This window comes from Lagenorhynchus albirostris, chromosome 2 (genome assembly GCF_949774975.1).
Source record: "Lagenorhynchus albirostris chromosome 2, mLagAlb1.1, whole genome shotgun sequence".
Taxonomy (NCBI): domain Eukaryota; kingdom Metazoa; phylum Chordata; class Mammalia; order Artiodactyla; family Delphinidae; genus Lagenorhynchus; species Lagenorhynchus albirostris.
This window is the reverse complement of record NC_083096.1, coordinates 36,556,056-36,583,752: the sequence shown is the minus strand read 5'-3', so window position 1 is coordinate 36,583,752 and position 27,697 is coordinate 36,556,056. Positions and strand designations below refer to the sequence as shown.

The 27,697-nt window shown below is 50.1% G+C and overlaps 1 protein-coding gene across 5 annotated transcripts in view; it reads left to right on the top strand.

Moving 5' to 3' along the window:
- Positions 1-27,697, top strand: part of PLXNA2 (plexin A2) — a 216,498-nt gene that overhangs the window by 69,834 nt on the left and 118,967 nt on the right. For 4 of the 5 annotated variants that reach the window (XM_060130559.1, XM_060130565.1, XM_060130571.1 and 1 more), the window contains exon 4: positions 26,605-26,739. In XM_060130559.1, the coding sequence (XP_059986542.1) occupies positions 26,605-26,739 (135 nt within the window). Of the gene's footprint in view, positions 1-14,713; positions 15,087-26,604; positions 26,740-27,697 lie in introns of those variants that run through there. The other variant, XM_060130587.1, reaches the window with a different exon arrangement.

Here is a 27,697-nt window from a genome sequence, read left to right as displayed (position 1 = left end):
AAAAGAAAGGTGACTTACTCAAAGCAAGTGCCCAAACCAAGGCTAGAATCCAGTTTGCGTGGCACTGTGGGTTTCAGTCCCTCCTCCGCTGACCTAAGTCCCCTTTCTCACCTGTTGGACATGCTCTTTCAGTTCTTCTTCCTCGCCCATCACCCAGATTCTGCCCCTCCAGTGTTACCTCCAAGTCCAAGTCTCTCTGACTCCTTGTTGCCCCAAGCCCCTGCCCCCTTGCCCACAAGTTGGGGGTCGCTCTAGAGCAAATTTTCTAGGAGAGGGGCTCTGGCTTATTTCCAGACAGGGCCAGATGCACCCAAAATATCCTTTTGGATGGAGCACCGATCTGCCCTGGTACTGGGGCCATGCAATATCCAGTCCCCTGTAAGTGACAGAGAAATAGTCATGATGAGTTTCAGTTTTATCAGCACACAAGGCTGATGGTCTAAGATGTTGCTGATCATATGTAACCCATGTGAACTCTCCCTGTGTCTTGTCGTCACTCCATTAATCTGCACTTGTTTATCGGTTTTTTAGTATGTGTCATGTCTGGATCTGGAGCGTGTGGCCTGTCACCCACTTCTGCCTGTGACTCCCAGAGGTCAGCCTCTTCTTTCCTCCGACTCGCTCTACAGCACACAGGGGAGCGCAATGCAGGGAGGGGCCTGCCTCTACCCAGCCCAGCTGTTCCGTGTCTAATAACTTGGCCCGAGTGGGGACGGTCAGGACCCTCTTCAGGGAGTTCTCTCTAAGGAGTGCAAGATGGGCTGAAGATCAGTTTAGCCTAATGGAAAACTGCCGAAGGGGCTTAGTATCTTTTAGAATGAAGACGGGGGTGGAGTCTAGAGTCCATAATCCTGGAGGGGTCCAGCCTCTGCTTCACAGACATCCCGCCTCTTGTGCCTGCCGAGAGGTCCCCTTTCCCTGGCCCCAGTCCTGGTTGAAACTGGGACTTACTCGGATGCCAAAACCTGGCCACAGATGGCCAATTAAGAACTGCGCTGGGGCCCATTAGCCTCTCAGGAGCAGTGCCTGTCATTCTTTAAAACCACACACACTTAATCTTCTTTCTGTCTTTATTTTCCCTTTTCCATAAAATAGAAACTCCCCAAGCATTTAGAGCCTGCTGAAAGCCCCAGAAAGAGCACTTGAACCAGACACTCGAGGTTATTTTCCTAGGCTAGCTGTTGTGCCTTAGGACAAGTCATTCAACCTCTCTGAGGTTGAATTTACTTATTTAACAACCCCCCACATGGGGTTGTTATGAGGATTAGCTAAGAGAAAGCGTATCATTCATTTATTTATCAAGTATTTCCTGAACACACCTACTGTATGTTGGTCACTGTTCTAGGGGTTGGGGATACATTAGTGAACAAAAGAGTGAAGAGCCTGTTGGATTCTAGTGACCTGTTTTATAATCAAAAGTCTGAGTGTAAGGCATCTCTCCATCCATGTGGTCCATTCCTCTCCTCTGGACAGATGCCTCCACAGCCCATCCAGGCACGGCTATGTATGAAGAGGGGAAAGGAGAGAAAGAGAAGCACTGACATTTCTTATAAATTATACCTTTTAATCCTCACCTGCAATGTAGGTGTCACTGGGCCCACTTTCCATTTAACAAAACCAAGGCTCCAAAGGTTTAGGTCACTTGCTCGAGGATAGCAACACAGGATCTGAACCCAGGCCTTCTGTCTCTAAAGCCCTGCCCTGTTGGTTCCACCAAGCTGCGTCCATATAGCAAGTTCACTCTGTCCCCCGAATAAGTACTAATTACACTGGGTCCCCAAAGCCAGAGAGTAGTTCTACGATGGATTGAGGGGGGCAAGTGGGGGCCAGGGCGACATACAGGTGCTGGTGTTTGTGTCTGCCGAGTCTGTGTGTGTGTGTAGAGTGTCCACAACGGGGATCTCAGCAGGGAGTTGGTATTTGGGATGCTAAATCACCACAATTTGTATTAAGCAAAAAGAGAGTCATTATGTACCACGCGCGGGCTGCCTGGGCTGTCTCACAGTGGAGAAGTGGGAAACTGCTGATGCTTTGGCCTGTGGTCTGGCGAGAATTTTCCACCAGGGGTCCTGAGATGCCCTTCTGGGGGCAAGACGTGGGGAGCAGTTGGGGGGAAGCGAGAAGAGAGGGGGATGGGGGCGTATGCCCCTCAGCTCCAGAGGACATGTGCCTCACCCCCTCCTACCTCTATGGATTCCTCATCAGTAGGGCCATTCCAGTTCTCATTAACACAAGTAAATCTGCATCCCAGCGCTGGGCAGGGGACACATGTGTTGATATTTAATTATATAGTGTGCTGAGTATATCATGGCTGCTCCAGGGAATGGCAGCTGCAGACAACGAGGTGCAATGGAGTACGTTCAAAACTGCTTAGTTAATTAATGCATTAGCTGTTCACCTTGCTGTGTTGGGGGACGTGGGGGGGAGAGGACACCAGCTATTTTCCTGGTGCCTTTCCTGCTTCCTCTCCCTTCTTGTTCCTTTCTTCCTCTGAGCCCTTTTCTTCCAGAAGCTCTAGGACATTCTCAGCAGTCAGGGCAGCCTCCATCAAGAGCTCTGGTCAAAGAGTTAGAGAGCAAAGAGGGTTAAAACTCGACAGGGACAGAAGTAAGTGAAGCCTGGAAATTACGTGTGGATTTCCTTTGTCTAGTTGATGCCAGTCCCCAGCGACCTAGAGACTCGGGGAACCAGCGAACTGACATGCCAACGTAGCCCCAAGCTCTGCTCTCTATTTTGGGAACTCCTTCTCCCGTTCTGTAGCCCCAGGTGCAGACTCACTCAGGTGCTGAGTTGCACAGAATCCCATCGAGCTGGGAATTGAGTGGTTTGGGGGCGAGGAGGAAGAGCTCTGGGAATGAGCCAGGTAAGGTGTGAGGCACTGAAGCCACAGGTTAGGAATCCATCCACTTAGAAACTGAAAGAGCAAAGACCCTTTCTCCTAAGTTCCTGCCAGTGTGTATCCTTCACCCTCCTCCAAATCTGTGCTTCTTCCTACCTTTGGTGAATTATTATGTCAGTGCATGAAATCCTTATTTTGTGTTCTTTGAAAATTTCATTATTGTACCATTTTGCATGTTCGTCGATTTCACTTTCCTTGCCCCCTCCCCTATGGACTTTACCTCTCATTCTTTTGAACTTCCGGAACATTTTCCAAAGCACTCCACCTGCATTTGTCATTAAGCTTCAAAGTTATCTGTATGTCTCCCTCCCAGTGCAAGCTGCTGGGGGCAAAGCCCAAATCACAGTCAGCTTTCTGTGCCTAGCACTGTGCTTTTCATAGCAGGCATTCGAGCAATGCTTGAATTGATGCATTCTGTCCTCATCAGATCTTCAGGAAGTCCTAGCAGGTCTGTGAGCCTGTCTCCTTTGTCTTTGGAGTCCCTGCTCCCATCTCAGTGGCCAGAGCCTGGTGACCAGCTGGTGGCTTTACTTCCAGCCAACCTAGTATCAGCTCTTAGCGTAGCTACCCAAGCCAAAGGCCTCACCCAGAGAAGGTGCGACTGGGTTGGCACTCAGGTGACCTGCTGCTGGCGTTTCCATGGGAGTTCCCAATCAGTTGAGATTTCTTTTTTCTCTCTCTTGCAAAATCTTGCTATTTGGGGTTGATTTCTTCCTACACCATGTGTTAAATGTGAGAACTGTCATCTGCCCTTCCCTGGGGTGGTGGAGATGGGGTGCCTTTTCAGAGTCCTGTCTTCTTGGACCACTGGAGGTGGGCCCTGCCCTCTTGTGGGAAGTGACCCTTGGTTTATCTATACAGCATAAATAGCCCTCAGCTGTAGCAGGAAGTGAGCCCTTAGGCGGGAAGTTTCTGTGCAGGAGGGAGGAGTACAGTAAGCACTGAATCAGTTTGCCAGTGGAAGCTGTGGAACATTTGTTCTCTTTGGTCAAAAAATGAGACCCAGGTGCCCTGGCCCATGTAGAGGGTGAAGTCTCACCTGGAAGCTTGGGGCTCCACGTGGTGCTGGGACTCTGCAGTCCTGAGATGAAGGAGGGATGCCCCAGCCACAAGCTTGCCTCTGGGTCCCACAGGAGTGAGACAAATCCCTCAAGACCAGCCTAGCGCTAGAACGGCCCTTAACCTAGTAGAAGCGCCCAGGCCTGTGGGCTTTTTAGCCAAATGAAATTAAATGAGGGTTTGCCCTGGTCTGATGGGGAGAGCCCAGTGGGTTCCTCCCTGATAGGAGGATTATGGGAGCGAAACAGTTGAGAGAATAAAGGATGCAAAATAAGCCCAGGACTGGAAATCAGAAAAGCCTCATTCAAGTGCGCGCTCTGCCACTTTCTAGATAGGTTACCTTGGGCAAGCCTCAGAAACTCACAGAACTTTGTTTCCCCATATATAAAACTGGGGGGCTTCCCTGGTGGCGCAGTGGTTGAGAATCTGCCTGCTAATGCAGGGGACACGGGTTCGAGCCCTGGTCTGGGAGGATCCCACATGCCGCGGAGCAACTAGGCCCGTGAGCCACAACTACTGAGCCTGCGCGTTTGGAGCCTGTGCTCCGCAACAAGAGGGGCTGCGATAGTGAGAGGCCCGCGCACCGCGATGAAGAGTGGCCCCCGCTCGCCAAAACTAGAGAAAGCCCTCGCACAGAAACAAAGACCCAACACAGCAAAAATAAATTAATTAATTAATAAACTCCTACCCCCAACATCTTCTTAAAAAAAAAAAAAGCACTCTGTGTCTGAGAGATCCTGGTGATTTGACCTTGGACAAATAACAAAAAAAATAAAAAATAAATAAAATTGGGATAATAATTCTCACCTCGAGGCCCGTTGTGAGGCTGCCGTGAGGCACTGTCTATGGAAATACTTCATAAGCAATAAAAACATTCTATACATGTAGGGTATTATTATGCTCTCCCATCCAGGACTTGGTTCCTTCTCCTGGGTAAGAGAATGTGCACTATAAAATGAATCAGAGCCTGGGCACCCATCACCTCGAGCAGAGAGGGCCAGGTGACTGCAATGAACCCACCAATACCTGGCTGCCCAGACCTCATAAAAGAGGCAAAAGGAATCCCTCCATCTCCATGCTCCTTTATACATTCAAACTGGAGGCAAAAGAGAGGCTGAGGTCCAGCGCGTTTGGTTCCATTCCTGACTTCCTGTCCCCGAGACCTCTCGTGACTGTAATTCCCATGGCTGGCCCCCACCTAAGCCTCTTTGCTAACAGAGTATTTTTAACCGGCCACCTCCTTCCGCTTTGCCGATCTGCAGACAAGGGTCCCAGCGAGATAACAGAATCCATTAGTGCCGCTAGCGTCAGGCAGTGCCTGCTAAGTATGTCCTGAGGTGCGGCCTCCCCAGCCACCCCTGCCAGATGATGGACACTCTGAGGGCGAGGCAGGCTGGCTCTGGGCCCAGGCCAAGGAGGCTCCAGCGGGGCCCCAGAAGGAGTTTGTGTCCCCCCGTCTCAGGAGTTTTCAGGGATGGTCCCTTTCCATGTGTATACAGGAGCCAAATTATCCCACTTCTAAGAGTGGATCAGATGCCCTTGTCTTCCCTTTCCTCTCAAAATCCCATAGGGATTTGGGAAGAAAGCATTTCTTAGAAGATGCCTGGGACTGGCCTTCAAAGGAAGGCACCACCAAGGGGTAACTGGTGTTAAACCCCTGGGACGGAGGCTGGGGAGGAAGAGCCACTTACTCCTTACCTTTGGTTGGGGCAGGGGAATGAGGAACTAACTCCAGAGTCCGGAAAAGGATTCAGGGGAAGGGAGGGCAGAACTCTTGACTCTTCCCTCGACCCTTCTCAGGTAGAAGTTGGTAGTGATGGAGCAGAGGAGTTTGGGGGAGCACAGAAGGGGCAGAGGCAGATTGGCCGGGAGGGGCTGTCCGGGGAAGGGAAGAGCTCTTCAATGGGGCTGAAGGTGTCCCCTAGCCAACTCCTCTCTAACCGTTCACACACACACACACACAGCCCCTCCTGCTAAGGCCAGTTTCCATGCTAAACTGTTCATTACGGCCACCCGGCAACACTGTATGGAGGTGTCAGAACCCATCAGTGCAGGGAGAGTGGACAGGTGAACACATGAATACATCCCCCGTCCTGCGCTCTGCGGGAGGCTCAGACCCTGGGGAAATGGTGATGAGAGGCCGTGCGACGCTGATATCCAAGGGTGGGAGGAGGGCATCCAGCCCAGAGGCAAAACTCGATTCACTGAGCTAGTATTTACTGAGCATACGCCAGTGGTACTGTGTTTGGCACAGGACTGAACAAAGCACAGTCGATGGGGAAAAGGATACCAGCAAGTAACTGCAGGAGTTACTGCTTGTTACGGTGGTGACCCGTGTTAAAGGGATGTATGAGGTCCCATAAGCAGGTGAGAACCTCTAACTAGGGAACCAGGGCTATGGGGAGTAGGGGTGGGGATCAGAAGAGGCTTCCCTGGGGCAGCAAGATGTAAGCTGAACTGGTAATGCTTCATCAGCCTCTCTGCTTCAGCCCTGGGCGCAGTTCAGAGCCACCCCCCACCGCCGTCCGCCTTCCTCACCAGCCATTCCAGGCATAGGCGTGCTCTCCGTGCTGCCCACATTCAGTTAGTCCATCTGCTTTCTCCAGGTGCCCCTCCTGCCCTCCTCTCTCCCTTCCTACCCCAGCCCAGCTGAGGCTTTTCTATCTGCTCTTGAAGTTGTTCTGGCTCCTGGACCCCCTCCCTTAAGTTAGTGGCCACATTCTTTCACCCTTTTCACAGTTCCCCACAGCTTTTAGGATGTAGCTTAGACACCTGAGTAAGATCCTGACATCGGCCACGAGGAACACTCCATCTCTACGCACATCCCTTCCCCACCTCTGCCACACTCACACCCCTTGGTTCTAGTTTTGCCAGTCCCCTTGCTCTTTCCTCAGTGCCCTTCCTTGTCCACAATTCAGATTTCACCTCTGTGAAGCCTTCGTGGATTTTCCCATTCAGTCGAGTCCTTGCTATTGGTGACAACACTTAGCAAAGGCGGCTTTCTAGGTGAGTTATTTATATTCCTTTCTCTGAGGCAGTGTGCATGGTGACAGGTGTCACAGACTTTGGGATGGGACTATCTGGGTTCAAAATGTGGTCTGTCCACTTGCTGGTGTGACTTTGGCCAAGTAACTTAACCTCTCTGTGCCTTATTTTTCTCATCAGCGATACGGGTGAATAGTGGTACCTGTCTCACTGGGGTTGTTGTGGGCATTTAATCGTTGTCATGGGTAAAGCACACAGAAGGGGCCTGCCTGCTATTATTTTTATTTCCTCTGTTATCGTTATCTGCCCTTCTCACCTGACTGTGAATTCCTGGCGGTCAAGAAGCACACAGAATTCATCTTTGTATTCCTCCAAAGAGATTCTGCTTCTCCCATAGTCTCTTGTAACTTCTTATAGAAAGAAACACAAAAGGCTCAAGCCAGAAAGGACTGCAGAGGTCATTTGGAGTAAATGCTAGTTTTCCTTAACAATAAACTGAGGCCCAGACGAACTGAAGGACCTGCTCAAATCATACCGCCAGTCCCCAACAGCCGAAGGAACCTAGCGGTCAGGAGCGTGAGATCCGGGTCTAACTCAGGCTTTCCTGCGCCAACACAAATGCTATTTCTATCCCCTCTTTGGAGAACAGATGGTCAGTGTCATCTCCAGCCTTCTCTTGGCATATCACTGAGCCACCCTTTCAGATGGCCCCTCAGCCTTGTACCCTCCCCGCTAATGGATCTCTGTTGTCCTAAGCCCTTTGGCCCTGCCTAATGAGGCAGGGTTTCCTACTTTCCAGTCAGGGTGCTGCGTGTGCTTTAAATAGGGAGCGGCAAGGCAGGTTGGGGCTTGGCCTTCACGGAGACTCCAGGGGTGGAGAGGAGAGGAGAGGGAGACCAGGTCAAGCGGACACAGTCCAGCCCCCAAGCCCACCCCCTGCCGGCACCCACCCTGCCAGGCACCCAGGCCGCATTCAGACTCCTCCCTTCACTCTGGATTTGATACAATCTGGAAAACGCATTAAACATTACACAGAGTAGTTGGCGCGTAATTAATAAAGTACAGATTTTGGCTGGAAGCCTCAACCTAAAATAGCACCATGGCTGTGGGGTGAGCAAGGGCAAGGGAGGGAGGCTCAGAAGATGGCATGTGATGAGAACCAAGGCCATTGTCTCTGCAAATAACAGGGTCACTTCTCTCTGAAATTAAGGAGGGAGGAGAAAGAGAACAATTGTAATATTTTTATTAATAAGGGTGAGACTGGACCTTGGGCAGGCAAAATGTCTTGCCCGGGGATAGTTGTGTGTCTCCCAGGATAGAGCCAGGGACCTGAGTGTGGGCCAGCGCCTTGGTAAAAGACCACCTTTTGTGTATCACTGAACCACTCTCATGAGGTTGCACATTCCAGGGCTGTTTTTAATTTGAGAGATGTTTTAATGGCATTTTGAGACAGTCTGTTCCCTCGCCAGTTCTCCAGAGAGGCTGGAGGGAGCTTCGTGTCTTCTTTGAAGCAGCAAAAAAAAAAAGGCCTTTTCTTCTGCCAGCATGTTCAGAGAGCCCTTTGCTGCATTTAACCAGCCTTGTGGTGTGAGGGGAGAGGTGAGGAAGGGGCTTGAGGAAGTGGAGGGAAAGGGGAGAAAAGGCTTCTGTGATTAATTCAAATGCCTGGCCTCCGGGGCTTTCTCTGCTGAAGCTGGAGCCCTGCTGCTTTCTGCCAGCGGATCCCAAACTGGGTTTCAGAAGCAAAATGCAAATTTCAACCCAACTAATCAACTCTGACAGGGTAGCATCACCTCGAGCCTGTCAGTCATTAACAGACGACCCAAGGCAGACCTGAGAAATGAAGAGTGCCAGTCCCAGATGGAGGAGGTCACGATGGAAGGTTCCGGAAACTTCAAAATGATATCACCATAGAGCAGAACCTTGACACCAAAAGGGAAACTGAGGCAGGCAGGAAGTCCCAATGTGATCCCCTCATGCCACTTATAATATTTCCTTCCTCTCTCTGCAAGACAGAAATGAACTTGATCTTCTTGTTCAATCAGCAGTGGGTGGGTGAGGATGTGTGAAAGTCTATTATATTATGAGACCCTATGGGCCCTCTATGAGAATAATTAATCTATTAATTACGTGACATAAAGAAAACAGCAGCTTCTATGGCATGATCTCTGTCGCATTCGTTTCTCTATCCCCGAAGCATAAGCACTACCCTTGGCATCTAGAAGGTCTTCAGAAATGTCTGTGGTCCAGTCTTTGCTCCAGATCTCCCAGAGCCTCAGTATATTCGTCTACAGGATGGAGATAAAGAGAGCTTCGCTTTCCTCCAGGCTGTTGAGTGGGTTGAATGTGGAGCTGTTGTTGGTCAACCGCACGGTGATGTTCTGAGTGCCTCGCTCTGCCTGGCTCTGGCTCCTCCGCTCTTCCCTCCCGTGCCTGGGTCGCAGCCAGCTAGACAGAGCTGGCAGTCAGAGAGATACAAGGAGCTTCTGCCCTCTACCCCCCGGGTCCCCATGCAGCTACCTTGTTCTCGAATATCCAGAATTTGAACCCAGAACCTTGTACAGCTACTTCTTCCCAGGGGGGAATAGGTCAGAGATCCAGAGCTGGGGGCCGGCCACCAGCCAAATTCCCAGCTCTAACCCTTTCTACTTCTAGAAGGGGCCGAGAAAGAAAGTGCTGTCTCTGGTGCCGAGAGAGGGTGGGGGGAGGCTGTGGGGAGAGGCAGGTTGGGTTTCACTGGCATTCCAGAGCAGGCTTTTGCTGTGTAGCTGAATCAGAGCTGAGGGAGCCTCGGAGACCAGAGGAGCCTCAGAGCCGACTGTGGGCAAACCTGATAGCCCATCTGGAATCCATCCACGGCCTCCCTGCCCTCCCTCCCTCCCTCCCCCACGCCCTGAGCTCATTGAAGGAGCCACCGTGGGGAAGCAGGGCCGGACGCCTTAAGCAGCAGGCTGGGAAGATCCCCCAGGTACCAGCCCACAGGCCTGTGCTGCTCCTCCCAGCTCAGAAAGCACAGGTCCCCCCCTGCACCAGCCCCCGGCATCAGTTCATGCCCCTTCCTCTCAGAACCAGAGTGAGCGAACCTCAAAGCTCCCAGTAGCGCAGAGGAAAGAAGGCGCCTCAGCGTTTGGACCATACCGAGGTCGTTGCAGGGACCTGAGAGTGCCAGCCCCATTCCACGTCAGGAAGACGTCCAGATGGGCATCCAGGTAGCACTGGGCTTTCAGAATCCTCCCAGCCCTTGGCTGTCAGAGTCCTGAATCTCCTTGGATGTCCGGTGTCCCAAATCTCTCATCACTCCAATATTCTAAATGCCCAAACTCTCCCAATGGAGGGATCCCAGAGCTGGAAGACATGGCATTAAGCGCAGAGTAGGGACAACCGGCTGCCTGCAGCCTCACACTTTATCCTCAGCTCTGCTGTGGTGGTTCACTCTTGACCTTGAGGGAGTCATTTGCTTTCTGAGGGACTCAGTTTCCTCTTCTCTAATAGGACACCGACCCCTGCAGGATGGTCATGATATCATAGAGGAAAATTTGGATGACAGAAACCAAAAACAAAATGTCATCGACCAAGCACACTCTCTGCAGAGCAGATGATAATACAACGGCAGTTTCAGCCAAAGTGCCAGCCAGCCTCAGCTGGGAGACTCTGACCCGCAGGGCCCCTGTCCTCTGCCTCTCTGAGGCGGCCTCCCAAAGCCTGTAGAAGGGAGATTTATTCCTGCATTTTCCTGGCATCTTCCCTACCCCCTGGGTCAGTGGGAGTCATGGCAGGCTTCTCACCCACCACATTTGATTAACCTTTGATCACACCCGTCCAGCACGTGGGGATGGATACCTGTGGGGCTCTCTCTTCTCTCTCATGCAGAGACACACACTCCTCTCCATGAGCAGGAAGGAATGCCCCCCACCCCCGGAATACCCTCTGCCTGGTGGGCTAGAAACAGAGCCCACCATAGGGAGGATCCTGCAAGCTGAGGAAAGCTATCCATTTGCTGGAGAACCTAACGGGGTCAGAGGCAGCTCAGACCACCTGGAGGCAACCAGGCCCTTTGCCCACCATGAATCTCTTTTCACAACAAACTTTGAGAACAGCCTGTTTTCCCATTTCGGCTTCCTGCGTAGTGTTTGCCTAATCCGTCTGTCCAAAATCCCTCTCCAAACACGAGGTTTCCTGCCCAGCACTGGCAATCAGAGAGCTAATTATCTGGGATTAGAAATGGGGGGGGGCTCCCATTTAATTACAGGAAAAAATTAGACCAACTGATGTGGGCAAAGCTACTGGGATTAGAATTGAAGTCCAGGTTTGAAGGCAGGTCAGTTTGGAAGGTGGGAGCACCCCGTGCTCCATCCCGGGGTCTTCTGCTCTTGGCTGTCTCTGGAGTCCGTGAGATGAGGGTAGAAGGAGGGCTCCAAGAGATTCTCCCTTCGGGGTCGGGGAGAGAGGTGCATATGTGTGTTAGAGAGAGACAGGGAGAGAGGCAGAGAGACAGCAAAGAAAGACAAAGAGAGGTAGTAGACATTCAGAGAAACTGGAACTGACAGGAGAAACACAAGAGAGGGAGAAAGAGATGGGCATGTGGGAGGTGAACAGCAGGCATTTTGGGGACCAGCATTCTGTCCCGCAATTGCTGTGGGCTAGCATTTCTGTCATGTTCCCTTTCAAGGGGGGAAGAACTGAAAGGCCGCAGAGGCAGGCCTCCCTCCTGCCTTCCTCCTTTCCGTCTTCCCACTCCTTCTTCCAGTGCCCGGCACGCTGGCCCAGTATTGCCACACACAGCACAGGTGACAAGTGTAGGGGGACAAGGGTGGGGCAGGGAGCATGGACTCCATTGGGCTCCTAGTGATCTTGAGTCTCTTCTGTGTCCTGAAGATGGGGCTTCCTGCCAGCCCTTGCTTTCTTCTCCTAGGAGAAGAACCTCCTGGCTCAGAGAAGCATTCACTCATTCATTCATTCATTCTTCTGTTTTACCAATAGTTAGGGACCGGTATTATGGGCCAGATGCACAGTGATCTATGGGTTTTCATTAGCCCAGAAGAATGCAAATTGACCTCTGGCTCTAAGTTGTGAGTGATAATCTCCTCATTTCTTCCCCCTCTTCCAAGATCTCACATACACTTAAACCATCCTGGGAATAGTCCAGAAACACACCCTGGCCAGCTCCTGCCCACAGAGGCAAAAGATATGAGCGCACAGTGCAAAGACCTGAGAATACGTCAAGGGAACAGACAACAGAATGCAAACGTGTGCAGTACAGAGTATATGAGTGCATGAGCATAACTTCTTTCCAAATAAGGAATTAGGTGACTTATAAAGGATTTGTCAAACATATGTAGTGAAAACCAGTATGGAACTAGATAGTTCAAGCCATAAGAGGGGAGCGGAAATAAATATGCTAAGAATAAAGCCAATATGGGCGCCAGCACCCAGCCTCAAATTTGGCCTGAGTATCCTGGCAGCTGAATCAAAAAGGGAAATCAGATGAACTAGAATTCTTAGTCTGCAGTAGAAGTATACCTATTTTTTCAGGAGAGACAATTCCTGGACATTACATAAGTGACTTAATCATGTGAGTACTTATACAGAAACCAGGACAAAATCTGACATCAAAATCAGAAGCCTCTTTTATATGGTAATTTCTTATATAAACTTCCGCTAAAGTGCCAAGGCCGTGACATCCATGTAACAATTATCATTCAATGAATTACTCTCGTGGAGTAACCAACAATAAAAAGCAAGTAGATAAGGCCATTGAGGAAAGTGAAACTTGCTGGTTAAGCTTTTGTGGTCCACGTTTGTGGCTTTCTGGAGCTCTAACTTGATTCAAGGATAGAATGCAATTTTTAAAGCAACCCCTTTGTGCTTTAAGTTGAATAAAATGAACTATATAGATTCAGCTTCTACATCTGGGAATTTATAATTTTTGTGGACACTTCTCTAGAGGCTCAGATAGCAGAATAAGAAAGAGCCTTAAAATGGTGGACAGTAAGATGTTAACGTCATACACAAGGCAAAGGTGAACGCATTTGGGGGAGGCATGCGGCTTAATAACATTGTAGAATCAAACTGACCCAGGTTCCAAAACCTCTGTCTACCACTTACTGGCTATGTGACCTAAGGCAAGTTACCTGACCTCTCTGAGCCCCAGTTTCTTCATCAGTGAAACGGGTTTGGGGGATTAATGTAGATATTTTGTGTAAGGTGCCTGGTGCCCCATCCAACATGTAGCATGTGCCCAATTAGTGGCAGCTACACTCCATTCCAGGGTTACTGAAGAAGCTGGCATTCCTAGCGTGGGGAGAGGAGCCATGAGCAAGGGAGGAGACTCAGGAGTTCTCTGGTCCTTGCCAGGGTTGCTGGGGACCCGTCGCCCCTTCTGAGAAATCCCCTCAAAGCCATCAGCTTCCTAATGGTTGGGACTGTCCAGAGCAGTTCTGCAGATGCTCCAACCTAAGTTGTCTCCCAGGAAGCCCCAGAATTCTCTCCTTCTCTGCTCTGTTTCTGTCACAACTTGACTGGGAAACCCGTGACCCTCCTTTCCCTCGCCTGTTTTCGTTCCTCTTCAGAAATGCCCAGGACTTGGCCTTTCAGCAAAGGAAGGCCCATCTCTCCTTGTAAGGAAGGCCCATCCTTCCCCGTCCAGCCCCCTGGTCTCCCCGTACCTCAGCCCTCAGGGGACCCTCCTCTGCTCGTCACGGCAAGGTTCAGGTGTCAGGTAGGGTGAGGGGCACCACCTCCTGCTTCTCCTTGAGGCATCCTTGTCTAGATTGGATGCCAGCCAGTCCCAGGCAGCCTCTAAGTGACAGCAAAGCGGGTGGGGGGTCGGATGGGAAGCCACATGATGTTCCCCCGCCCACCCCGACCACACCTTCCTGACAGCCGGGCACCCAGAGCTCCCCTGAGCCATAGAGCTGGGCAGGAAGAGAGAGGCAGATCCAGAGCATCGCGGTGTTGAGCCAGGGGCCAGGCACACACCGGGCTGCTCCTTCGGACACATCCCTTTTGCCCAGCCTCTCTCCCTCTGCTTTTTTTTTTTTTTTTTTGCAGTTTCTCTGGTACTTTCCAGCTCACTGCCAAATTGTCAAAAGCTATGAGAGGCAAAGTGCTGTTCAGTTAATGATTCCAGTCCCTGGAGAGGTGGAACGCTCTTTTAAGAGAAAAAAATAGAGAGGAGTTGGGGGTGTGCGAGGGGCAGACAGGGGGATGCTTCAGTACTTTAAACAAAAGCTAAGCTGCAGCTCCTTCTAGCTCTTTTTCAGGAACAGATTAGAAGTGGGGAGGTTTGCCCCGAGCGGCCTTCTCTCTGTGGGGAAAGGCCTGGAGCCTCCCCCTCACTTTTCTCTTTTTCACAGAGTAGAAAGGGTCTGAATCAGAACGCTGCCATCCTTTCGGGCCCAGGGGCCCTCCACCCTCTGTGTCCCCAGCGTAGGAGACCCCAGCAAAACCATCCCTTCGCACTCAGGGAGGCTACCTGCAAAAGAAGCCTGCAAGCTCCTACAGTGCAAAGGTTCCTGCGTTCCTCCGCTCCCTCCACAACCCCTCCTCCTTCCCCAGCTGGTCCCTTGGAAAGGACTGAGAGTAGGGTGTGACCGATGGCCCCAGTGGACCCCTGAAGAATTCCCTCCCTGCCCAGTTTTCCTCCTCAGTCTGGTCCCACCCAAGTCTATGGATTAAGAGCAAACCAGCCCAAAATTCTTCATCTCCGTGCAGCCCTTTCCAGCATTCCAAATGCTTTCACATTCCTTATCTAATCTGTTCTCACCACAGCCTTGTCATGTAGGCTGTGCTGTTTTTTACCAGTTTTGCAGATGAAGAAAGTGAGAATTAACTCCCTTGGCTGAATGCCCCTGTGTGGCCTCCGCCCCCAGCGAGTTAAGACATCAGCCCTGACTGGACAGTCAACACCTCTCAGAAGGGAAGATTGAAGTGTGGGGCTTGAAAGATCTAGAAAGGAAACTGAAAAACCTCTGTAGAGGCTGCCCTCTTCATAGAGACGAGACCTGCGTGCCCTTTAATTTCCGTCATCTGCGAGTGTGATCTGCCTTTGGGCGGGGCAGGGGGTATTTTTTAAGTTATTTTGATTCATATTGTCCCTAGAGCAGTGCCCTGCCGTCCTGATACCTCTCATCTGTTCACATCCTCATACAAAAATTCTATCAGCTGCGAAAACGCAGCCGCACCTTGGGTGCCATGGTGTGTGGCTGCCCAGAGCCCAAGAGTTCATAGCATCCTGGTAGTGGGATCCTCTCAGGGGTCGGGAGGATGGGCAGGGGCTTGAGCCCTTGAGCCCACTGGATGTTCTGCTAATGCTCACAGAAAAGACGGTACAAGGTTTGCTCTGTACAAGGCTTCCTTCCTTCACTACCCGCCCCCACTGAGCTCCTGGCACCTGCTTCACTGTTGTACCCAGGCACCAGCAGGGGCTCCGTGCTGACACTGTGCCCAGCAGCTGTGGGGCGTCAGCACAGGAGGGGGCGGGCATCGAGGAGAAGCAGGGGTCCGGCCAAAGAGAAGTTGGTGACCGGGAAGGGTCTCTGAGCAGCAATGCCAGGGCGTGCAGCTAGAGTCCGTGGCAGATCGAGCAGATGAGACAATCCTTGCTCACCAGCCCCACGCCATCCCACCTTGATTAGAATGATCTGGCCCCAGAAGAATAGCAATGAATTAATTAGGGGTCTGTTGTCATGAAGCAGCTCATTATTAGAGTCCCTCTCCTGGGAGGGGAGATGGGGAAAGGTGTGAAGATGACAGCTATTCAAACAGAATCTTTTAAAGAGCTAGACCCTCCCTCAGCTGTCTGTTCTGCCCTTGGGCTCTGCCAGGAAGTCAGACACACCAAAGCCTACAGGGCTGCCCTGCACTGCACTGGCCGCCCCAGATTTCAGGGGGTGGAGGCTTTCTGGCCTCACTTCCCTTCCCTTCTCTGACCCTGTTTCTCAGACCCCAACTCTGACCCCATCTTCATGACCTTAACTCTTGCTCTCCGTCTGCCTTTGAGCCAGCAGAGCTCCAGCTTAGTGGCCCTGCAGTTCTTTTCAGAGCAGCACCTTGAGTGTTTATAGTACTTTCCTCCTAAGAGCTCTTACCAGTCCAACGAGAGCCAAAAAGATCATTTCAACAGACACTAATGCATACAGTGTGTTTGTGCTCCAGGTTCCAGAAGATTTGGTTGCAGGGGGCAGGGGGATGCATGGAACAAGATTCCCTCCTCTCCCCATTCTTTTCTAGAGAGTTGAGTTCTGACTCTCTGCCTACCAGCTCTGTGACCTTGAGGAAGTTTCCTCACCCCTCTGTGCCTCAGTTTCTCATCTATAACATGCGATAATAGGGTTCTTGTGAGAATTAAATGAGAAGAAGTGTATAAAGCCCTCGGCATGGTATCTAACAATAATAGGGGTTAAATAAATGTGGGCTCTGACTTCTGTTCCACTCCTGCCTGGTTTCAGCAACAAGAATCCATCCATTCCATCAGCCTGTGTTATTGAGGTCCTGCTCTGTACACAGTAGTACCCAGTACAGTGAGGCATATGGAGCTGCACAAAACATTGTGTCTGTTTTCTAGGGACTTACAATCTTAGGAAAGATAACTGCACGTGTTCACAAGTAACTGTGCCAAGAGTCACACTAGATACTGTCAGAGTTCAAAGGAGGGATCAATACAGGCTTCATGGAGGAGGTGGCATTTGGGTTGGGTCTTGAAGGATGATTAGGATCTAGGAAGTAAAATAAATTCTTAAGCAAAGGCGTAAAGACCAAGAACCTGGGGACATAATTGGAAAATGGTGAGAAGGCCGTGTTAGCTAGACCCCTGAGTGACAAATTGAGGCATGTGAACTTTTCTAAATTATCAATAGGGACAATTAAAGGTATTTTGTGTGTGTGCATGGATTCATACAATGATTTCCTTTTTTTTCCATCTTCCAAAAGTAGTGTATGTTCATCATAAAAAAAAAATAGACCGAGATAAGCGAGAGAGAAAATTACAAACACCTGAAATTTAAGGATTTTGCATACAGAAAAGGCAGGATCAAATAAGTGTTTTAAGAAGATTAATCTGGCAGTGTTTGGTAGAAGAGATTAGAGCAGGAATATGCTGGAAGCAAGGAAATTTCTCAGGTTATCGCAGTAACACAGATAAGAGGCAATAAAGACTCAGACCTAGCCCGTTAGCAATGGGAAGAGAAATACAGTGACACGGATGTGCTTCTCTCAGTTACCACACATTTTCTGCACCATGGTAGACACATGCCACATGCGTTTTTTTAAAATGACTTTTCCTTTTAAAATCTCAGGAAGTCTCCTGTATTCAGGCACAAGCCCAGTGTCAGATAGCCGTGCTCACAAACCTAGACCTCCCTTCCCATCCTTCCAGCCCGAAATGCCATCCTCAGCGTTAATGAAAGCAAGAGATTACTGTTGCAGGTTCTAAAATGCGGCACAATTTTAGGCCATTGAAAAGAATGAGTTAATTAAAGAGGGTAATAACCCTCTCCGGCTCCCCGCCCTTTGCTCCTTTTCCAGCTGCAGGTGGCCTTCTTTGTCACACTGGAGGAGACAGCTACATGATCTATTTTGTTCCCCAGGAGTTATCTCCAGGGACACCCAGCACTTTTTAGATGTAATTTTTAGTCCCAGTGCAGGCATTGTCCTCTTGTTTGACTTAGGGAAAACCGAGGCCCCAGAGGGAAGCAGAGTGAAAGAGATGAGTACAGGCTTTGCAGTCAGGCAGCTGCAGCTTGGAGCTCTGCTGGGCTCCTTCCTGTGTGATCCTGCTCTAGATAGTTTATGTTTCTTATTCTGTGAGATGGGAAGGCCTACTGCACAGAGTTTTCTAGATTAGCCATGTTTGTATCTCCAACTTTTTGCACACTGGTTGTCATGCTCAATAGATTTTCCATAAATACGTTGAACTAATTGATAAAGGGAGATAAGCGATTCAAAGCCCTCTCTATATGTCCAGTTCTAGGAAGTGCTAGTTTCCTTTGCCCCCCCAGCTCCCCCTGGAAATTTTCCAAGGTAGTAGTTAACCTTGGGCATATGTCAATATGCCTCATCTTCACTGCATCCTATTCCAGAGCTCGGTGAAGGCTGCATTGCCTCCACATGGACCCTAAAGGTTGCTTCTAAATCATTCCCAGTTCAAAAAGCCTAAGAGGTTAGATTCTATCCCGATACAGCCAGGGCATCCCCAGGCTGGTAACCTGGGTTTGATGCCTTGAATGGAGATTCCGAGAGTCCAACGTTGCTAGAATTTTGGGTAAACAGAGATTCCGGTTTAGCAGGAGACGCTCATTATTCTTTATGAATTCCTCCTGCTACCCCTCTGTGCTCCCCCCAACTCTGTGCACTCCCGGTGAATTATTGCTTTGCTGCTGCATGATTTGATTTCATCTGAGGCTGCTTAATGCTTCTTCCATCCCTCGCTGTGTTTATCTTATTGTTTCCCAGAACAATCAAGTGTTTCCTCTGCCCCTGGCAGCTTCAGCTTGTTCCTGGAGCCTCCTGACCTGCCCAAGCAGCCTTGAAAGGTGGGGCTGATCTAGGGTCAGAGCCCTGTGCTCCAGAGCTGCCCCATGTCATTCAGCTCTATAAGCTCTACTCCCTTGTCCTGGGCCTTGGAGCTCCAAGCCCTGCCTGACAGAGCGAGAACCAAGAGATTGGATTCTGGTGCTTCTGGGACTTGATGTCACTCTCCCCTGAGTCGTAAAGGGAGAGGCCCCTGGGACAGCAGCTGGTGCCCCTGTAAAGTGCAGTTTGTCCTTCACCCCAGGAAGGTGTGAAGAGAGGCTGTTCCTCGCCGTTCTGTGGGCCGCTGGATGGTGATTACTTGGTCGTCTACCCCTGGCTGATGAGAAGCAAAGAAGCCATGATCTAGAAGGGAATCCCACTGCAGCCAACCTCCCCGAGCTAACCCCCAAACCTTGCTCAGAGTACACGCTCAATAAATATCCACCACATCCCCGGTCCTCATAAGCCAGAATTCTCAGACTGTCCCAAGATGCAGAAGTCCAGAGACAGGTGGTTCCTCTAAGGACCCCCTCCCTCCCTTCCAGGAGAAAGCCCATGGTGGGCTGGCCTTCTAAAATCCAGGAGCCTCTAGCCCCATGCACCCCCTCTGCTAGCTCACCCACCCCCAGCTTAATATCTAGGGCAGATTCCTGACATGCACAGAAATAGAAATAGTTGTACATGGAAATGTCAATCTCCAGTGTCAAAGCCCCTGTGATTGGCCGACAGCGCACTGGGGACCAGTGCTAGAAGCATCTGCACGTGTGTGGGAGGATGTGTGTGCACATGCACACCAAGGTGAGGGCAGCCAGAATTCTCGAAGTTTAGCACACCTTGGTGACCTCCTTCCTCCTCGCGGACAGGAGGGGTCCTTGGCTTCCCCCCTCTTCCTCATCTCTCCTGGCTCTGTGGAAGCCACAGGCCAAGTTTTCCAGGCTCCTGTGTTCCTCTCCAATCATCCAAGCATTTAGGGGCAGGCTCCCAGCTGTCCTCCAGGGAGCTTCGGCCCACTGGACTGTGACTCTGCGTGGATAGTTAATGTTTGCACACCTCGGGGGTTGACATGAGCCAGAGGCACCCTGGAAGTCACTGCTGCTGCTTCTGTGTGTGTGTGTGTGTGTGTATCTATGTATGCATGCACATGTAGTGTGTGCAGGATAGAGGGAGGAAGAATCTCAGAGACTGACTTTACCAAACACTTCAATCTATAAATAATTCGGGTCATGAAACTCTACAAAAATAAACTTCAGCATGAATCCTCGCCCTCGCCACTCAATGCACAGCTGCAGATACACTTGCTCATTAACTCATTCCCAAGTTCAGTCTGAGCAGCACCAGGCCTTCTTCACCTTTCCCCTCTTTAAAGGTCTCAAAGTATACACACACACACACACACATATACACATACACACACACACACACACACACACACACACTCATAAGCCCAGAATCCTGAAGCCAGAGATAAAATCAAATAATAAAGCCCTGCTCCAAAGGGAATTTTAGGACACATGGTGACGAGACCTGCTGAAATTGTTGTTGAGCCCTCAATAACTACATGTCAAAAACCTCATCCTCTCCAAATACTCAGGTCTGACAAACCAAGTTTCCAAGAAATCTGGGCTTGGACATAACAATAGCACTTTTATATTTATATCACACTCTAAAGTTTCTAAAGAACTCACATTTCCTTCCCCTCCTACTTTTCAGTTTAGGTATCACCTCCTCCAGGAAGCCCTCCCCTCAGTCCAGGTGAGGTGCCGCCCTGCCCTCCATGCCGGCCTCCCTGGGATCCCCATGCAAACCTCCTCTCACATGGGGTGGCCCAGGTGTATGTGAGGACTGATTGGATTGTCTGCTTCCCCATTCCTGGGGCTTCCTAAGGGGATCCTTTCTCGAAGTGTCCCCGGCTCTTAGCACAGGCCTGGCTAACAGGAGGCATGTCCTGAATGAATATTAGACAGTACCGAAATTTGCAGCCACAGAAACTATCACACAAACAAGTGAAGTGACTTGCCTGAAGTCACATAGCCAATTATTGAGAAAGCTGGGATTAGATCCCAGCCCTGCAGACGCAAACCAGTGCCTCCCTCTGTGTGGTGATGTCTCTCAAACCAATGGATTTCCTACTGAGAGGCCCAAGAAGATTCCCAATTCTATTGCTCTTTAGCAGCTCTTGCAAAAAAAAGATACTACTACTGCTACTACTACTACTACTACTAATAATAATAATAAAGTGATGTTAGAGTGTCAAATCCCAAGGAAAAGCTCCATAATTTAGGACTAACTAGGGAAGAAATTGATGCATAAGAAAAAGAGTTTGGAGGGGCCTGCAGATAAGCTAGTTAATTGGATATGCTGATTTAAATTGGATAGTCAAATAAAGAGGCTGTCATTAATTTCTGTACAGACCTAGCTGTGATTTAAAGGAAAGCTACTACTAATAGGATTACTATTTCATTCTCATTTCAAAGAGGCCCCTCCCCCCAGGAGGACCAGACAGTAAATCTCCCCTGGTTTTCACCTCACATCCTCCTGCCCCAGAGCCAGCCCTGATAAACTGCCTTTTAGCCTCCCAGCACGTCCCCCCAAATTAGGCTCTGAGTTTATTGTTGCCTCTAGGAAGTAGGTGTTTGTCCCACTTTGGCCACTTCCTCTTTCTTTGGGGTCTGAAAGAGGAAGAGCAGCTAAAGAGAGGATTTGGACTCTCATCTGCCCATCTACTCTGTTCTCGACTGCAGTGAACGGCTGTGTTCACACATTATTATCTCTTAGGAGAGTCACAGAGTGGCTGAGAATCAGGCTTTATGTGGGAAACCCAATACTGCCACCCTTTAGCTGTGTGATCTTGGGAAAGTCACATAACTCTCCATGCCTCCAATTTCCCATCTGTACAAGTACAATGGGAATAATAACAATGTTTACCTCATGGGTTCTTGTACAGGTTAAATGAGTTCATTTTTGTTAAGTACTTTCAACAGCACCCAGCACATGGTAAAAGCAATAGAAGTGGTAGCTATTAAATTCTTTAGGCCAACAGGGCCCTTTGAAAATCCACCAAGATCATCCTCACTACCTTCAGGCAGGGCCACATTTAACCATGAAGCAAAAGAAGTCATCCCGGGGCTTCCCTGGCGGCACAGTGGTTGAGAGTCCGCCTGCCGATGCAGGGGACGCGGGTTCGTGCCCCGGTCCAGGAGGATCCCATGTGCCGCGGAGCGGCTGGGCCCGTGAGCCATGGCCACTGAGCCTGCGCGTCCAGAGCCTGTGCTCCGCAACGGGAGAGGCCACAACAGTGAGAGGCCCGCGTACCGCACAAAAAAAAAAAAAAAAAGAAGTCATCCCGTGTTCAGAGCTCTCCTGAGAAAGAAGATACAGTCTTCTGTGGTCACCCACTCTGTAGTCAGGGCTCCTCATGACAGGAATTCTTACTAGAGCTAGCCTAAATCTCCTTGTACAATGGTTTAGGCACATTTTGTCTTTTGCTCATCTTTGTAGATACTGTCACCCTCCATTGCAGCACACTGCCCTTATCCCACCTGAGCTTTGTCCAAGCAAATTGACACCACTAGCTCTGCATGTCTGCTGAGGTCAAACCCTCCCAGGAGAGGAGGAGCCCAAGTAGAAAGACGGGTTGAAGTGACTGGCTTTCCCCTGTCTGCATCACCTCCCTCCTCTGACCCTTCTCCATGCTCCTCCTCTGCCTGGTTGGATGTCTGGCTGGGGCCTGTGCAACTTGGTCTGATAGTGCCCTTCTCTTGGATTAGATTCATGGCCTATTTCAGTGTATTGTTGTCCTTGTGGTCATTGAAACCTGGCCCTGGAGACACAAGCTCAGAAGCTGAAGAGAACTCACTTTGTGGGATACCACAGAATAGACTCAATTTTTTTTTTTTTTTTTGCGGTACACGGGCCTCTCACTGTTGTGTCCTCTCCCGTTGTGGAGCACAGGCTCCGGACGCACAGGCTCAGCAGCCATGGCTAACGGGCCCAGCCGCTCCACAGCATGTGGGACCTTCCCGGACCGGAGCACGAACCCGTGTCCCCTGCATTGGCAGGCGGACTCTCAACCACTGCACCACCAGGGAAGCCCCGTGTTGCATTTTAAAATCCCAATTTTGTTTGGGACTCTGTCACAGTCTCCACCACCACCCTGTGTCTGGCAAGGATGGAGGACAACATTGAACCTCAAAACTTCCCATCCGAGACAGAGAAAGATGGGGATTCGTGTGCTTGAATTACAGTAGGGCCCACCTTTGTCCCTCCTCAGTCACAGGGTGTTCTCTTCATCAGCCATGTGCTTTCCTCTGGACCACACCGGCTGGAGCTGGTGGGAGCCCCAGGTCCACCCCTGACTAGCTATGTCCATGAATGGAAGCGCGTGGATGAGATGGGCTCCAAAGCCCTACAGCTCTGGCAGTCTTCATAAGTCTGTGATTCTCCTGTGATAGACCCTGAGAAGATTGCTCCTTCGTGTTATTCAGAGAGGAAAACTGAGCCTTGGGGAGATGAGGTAACTGACCTAGAAGTGTACCATTAGGCATAAAGCAAGCCCAAACAAGAACACAGTCAGAGCAGAAACCCAGGAACCCTGAGTCCCAATTTAGAGTGTTGCCTGGAGGGAGCAAAGGGAATAAGGGAAGGGAAAGACCTCTGCCATCCAGTTGGCCTCCCCTGGCTTCTGCCTGCCAGCCCTGCCCCCACCTCATTCCCTTTGACCCCCAGCCTCCTGGCCCCCTTCTCCATCTTCTCTGTCCTCCTGTTGGTATCTTGGAGAGCTGCACCAGCTCAAGGCAGATAGCATGGGATGAGGGAGTAAGTAGGGGTGCACAGACTTCTTAGGCAATACCGCTCTTCATTCCAGGGATTTAGACTGAATGAAATAGGATAGCTTAGTTCAGGTTCAGTACCAAGAACATTTTCTCTTCTGGTTTAGTTTCAGTTCTGATGTCTGAGAGTTTCTGTAGGTTTGATTCTGGCTTCAACTGCTTTATTGAAAGATTGGGATTGTAGACAGAAAAAAAAAAAAACTGTTTAGGTCTCTTATTCAGAAAAAGTTAATGGCTGGGATTAGTCCTAACTGTGATGCAGCAGAGTATGTGATGATAAATCATCTTTGGTTCAATTCAGCTCCAACCTTGCCATGGGTACCATCTAGTCCTGGGGACCACAAAGGGCCAGACATGGCTTTCCTCCTTCTGACTTTGTGTGCCCAGGCTCTTGGGGACGAGGCTGCTTCACCTGGCAGAGGGTTAACCGGCCTCCCCAGGTGGGGAGATCCTGGGCTGGCCCTGGCGTGGGAGGATGGTTCCTCAGTCCCTGGGGCTGAGCCAGTGCCCGGAGGAGACTGAAACATCCCTGGAGAGGAGCAGCTGTCACACGAAGGGTGGTGAGAAGCACTGGGACATTTCCCATTTGGAGGACAAAGCAGAGCTTGAACTCTCCCATTTTATGGAGAGGGAATATTGAGGTTAAGCCAACAAGAAATCATGACTATCACATCTCCCCCTACCTCCTGCAATAGCCCGAGAACTTTTGTGATTAAAAGCTACTATATTTCTAGAAGGATCTCATGGAAATTTTGGATTTGTCCATCTGAGAGAGAATGCTGCTCTGAAGGTTAAGGGGAACTATTTTAATTGTGGGGCATTTTCCCAGACTGAGACCCTTCGTCCCTCTGCTTGAATCCATCATGAGATTTGCTCCAGGGTGGAAGGCAGTAGCCTCAGCCCCACACCATCATTCCTGGCTCCAGAGTCTTCCTCTGCCCTATGAGAATGAATTAAATGACCCCCTGACCCCTCCCCTGGAAGGAGGGGCTTTAGTGACAGTTGCCAAGGCAACAGCTTGGAACAGCAGGAAGCCACTAAAAAGGCAGAAAAAAGGTTGAAAGAGGAGCTTAGGAGAGAAGGACAGTACAACCCACAGGGGGGAGTTACTGGGGTAGGAATGGCTGAGAGCAGAGTTTCTTCGGTTCCACTGAGGTCACCTCCTCATCTTTAAGCCCAGAGCTCCCCAAGTCACCCATCAAAGCAGACAAGGAGAACCTGGTACCTCTGACTCTTAGCCCTGCTCCATTGTTCCCACTCTTGGGGTCTAGGCCCAGGGCCTCAGGCAGGAAAGTGCTGTTTCTGCCACTAGGAACTCCAGAACCACTGTGCCCCATCCCACAATGGGCTCGTGGTCTGCTTCTCACTCACTCCAATCCAGCCCAACTCTGGGCACAGATCACACCCTGGCTCAGGCCCCTCAAGTACACAGATTCTCCGGAGGGTAGAAAAAATTGAATAGAAGCACTGGTCCTACCCTCCCAACTCTGCAAGAAATAATGCTCTTGATCCTCTCTACTCAGCCAATAAAAACTGAACATGTATCCATTCATCCATTCTTGCGTCAGGCACCAAGCTTAGCCCTTGCAATGAATAAGTCATGGTCCTTGCTCTCAGGAGCTCTCGGTGGGGTGGGAGAAATGGGCAGAGGGAAGAAGATGGTTAGAAGTCCAAGAGAGAAATCAAAGGGAATAGGAGGGAAAGACTTCAGCTTAAAATTGTCCACAGAAAATTGTCTTTTGACCTCACTTTGATTTAGCACTAAAGAGCCCACGATACTTTATCAGTTGGTTCATAGTTCATGTCCTTTCAACAAGCATTTCTCAAGCATTCCCTTTTATCCATCACCAGCTGTGTTCCCAGCTCCATTCTAGTCCTCAGAGGCTCGTCCTCAGAGAAATAGAAAGCCTTCCTGCCTTCAAAATGTTGGCAGACTTACGCACATGCGAGACAATTAGAGAACAATTTAAGTAGGTAGTCAATACACGTTAGCTAGTGCGTATACGATGAACAAGTCAATTGATTATAATCCCAGGACAAAATGTCTGGTGGATAAAAAGCCATCAGGGTGAGGAGCAATTAGTGTGGTGGAGAGACTGGGGAAGGCTTCATGGGGAAAGTGAGCTTGAGCTAGAGGGGGTTTAGTTGGACGGAGGACAAAGAAACAAGCCGGGGTTGGCAATATTGGTCAAGAGTCAGCTGCTGTGTTGGGAACAGGAAACCTAGTGGTGAGAGCACATTCAAATTATGGACTCCCTGCCGTCAACATTTTGTCCTTAGGGACCTCTCTCCGCTGAATTTCCAAATTCCGTGTAGAGCTTAGACTAGAGGAACACTTCTCAAACCCCCAGGCTAGCAGCATCTGCATCAGCTGGGAATTTGTTAGAAATGAAAATTCTCAGGCCTCATTCCCACTGAATCAGAAACCCTGGGGTGGGCCCAGAGGTGCATTTTCCCAGTCCCTCCAGGTGGTTCTCAGGGCATGCTGGTTTGAAAACCACTGGGCTACAATCAGTGCTTTTAGACCCTGGCCACTCACTAGATTCACCTGGGAAGCTTTGAAACCCAACGAAGATGCCAGGACCCCAAGCACAGAGGTTCTGATGAATGGATCCAGCCATATGTTTTTTTAAACTCCCCAGATCACTCTAATATATATCCAGGGCTGAGAGGCACCAGACTAAATGACCTCCTAGTCCTTTCTGACTTCTTATCCTGGGACGGGCTCCGAGGCTGATTCTCAGGGATTCCCGGCTCACCAAAATCTCCTGGTGGATTTGCACACATTCAGGGGATATGTTTGCGGTCAGAAGGACCTTTCTGAGATCCTAAAATCTTGAATTTCTTGATGACCAGCTCTCTGATGGTTTGTATGCTGGTCCCACCATCCTCTCTTACTTGCCCGAGGCAAAAACACTCGGTGCAGATGTTGATTCTCCTACCCCAAACACAAATAAGTGTGCACAAGCACACACTCCCACACACCCTCATCATGCAGTGCTATAAATATATATACACACACACAAGAATAACCATATAGGGATATTCAGCTCACACCTAAAAATATATACGTGCACACAAATAAACTCACCATCAGAAGTCCCAGACCAGCACACTCAGACTGCTTGGAAAAGGATTCCTCTTGGTGGAAGTTGGGCTGTTTGAATTAAGAAGCACCTCTGTCTTCCCTGTAACCTAGCCTGCTTCAGGGTAGCACTTGGGGGGCAGGATGTTGGGATTATGTTCTATAAACTACCTGCAGGTAAACCCACAGGGGACCACTGAGTACAGATGCTGAGGATGCCCTTTTTTCTTTTGCAGATTCGAGCCGATGGTCCCCCCCATGGTGGGGTCCAATATGAGATGGTCTCCGTGCTCAAAGATGGGAGTCCCATCCTCCGGGACATGGCCTTCTCCATTGATCAGCGCTACCTATACATTATGTCTGAGAGACAAGTAAGTGCTGACACACATCCCTCCTTTCCAGAGCCCAGGAGGAGCAGATAACCAGTGACCTTTGTTCAGAAACTATTCCATCAAACAAGAGAGACCCCTGGGCCTGCTGCTCAGGGGTCCTAGGAAGCTTTTGCAGGGAGTCAGAGAGAAGCAGTTGGGGCCAGCTACTTCCTGGAGCCTCTCTTTAGGCCGCAGACCCTGTCTCAGCATGTGATGAACAGCCCCACAAGAACGGGCCAGACTGCATGAAGCAGCTTGGTGTGATTAGGAGGTAGATTTACTGCTCCCGAGCCGACAGTCTGCTGCTCAAGGGAGCCAGAGAGGTGTAAATAATCCAGGCCTCCAGGCTGGGAGAGATAGACCCAAGATAGGTCCCCAGAAGGAGATAAAAATCTTGGGCTGAGTCTTAGACTGATGCAGGGTAGAAGCTGGCCAGCTCTGGGAAGCTGCAGCTCTTTCTGCAGAGATGGGAAGGCCTGAGAAATCGAATTCTGTCCTTTTCTGGGTAACACCTGAGTGGGTTCCACACCCTCTTGGATGAAATGTTATTCCTTTGGGTTATATTTGACCTGAATATGTGGGAGCAGAGAGAAGGCAAATGCAGGGAGAGCCATGGTGAAGGACAAGAGAAGGACAGGGGATCCCCCAAATCAGTGGAGGTGCAGGAAGCAAAGCTTAGACCTTAGGAAAGGCTAGCACCTTCCATTCATTCAGTCAGCAGGTCAACAGTCAGCAGGACTGGTGATCTTGACATTGACCTGAACATGGTAAGTAAGATAAAGGCCAAAGAAAAAGAGGAAGGACTGTGAATCTGTTTTGGTGCTGGGGACACTGACTTAGAGGCTAGACAAGGACGTGGCGCTGGAGGACCAGTGAGCTTTCTCAGGGTACCTCCCCACTCAGGTGTCATTCTCGAAATACTCTGCAAAGATTCCAGGTGTCTGTCATCAAGTTCACC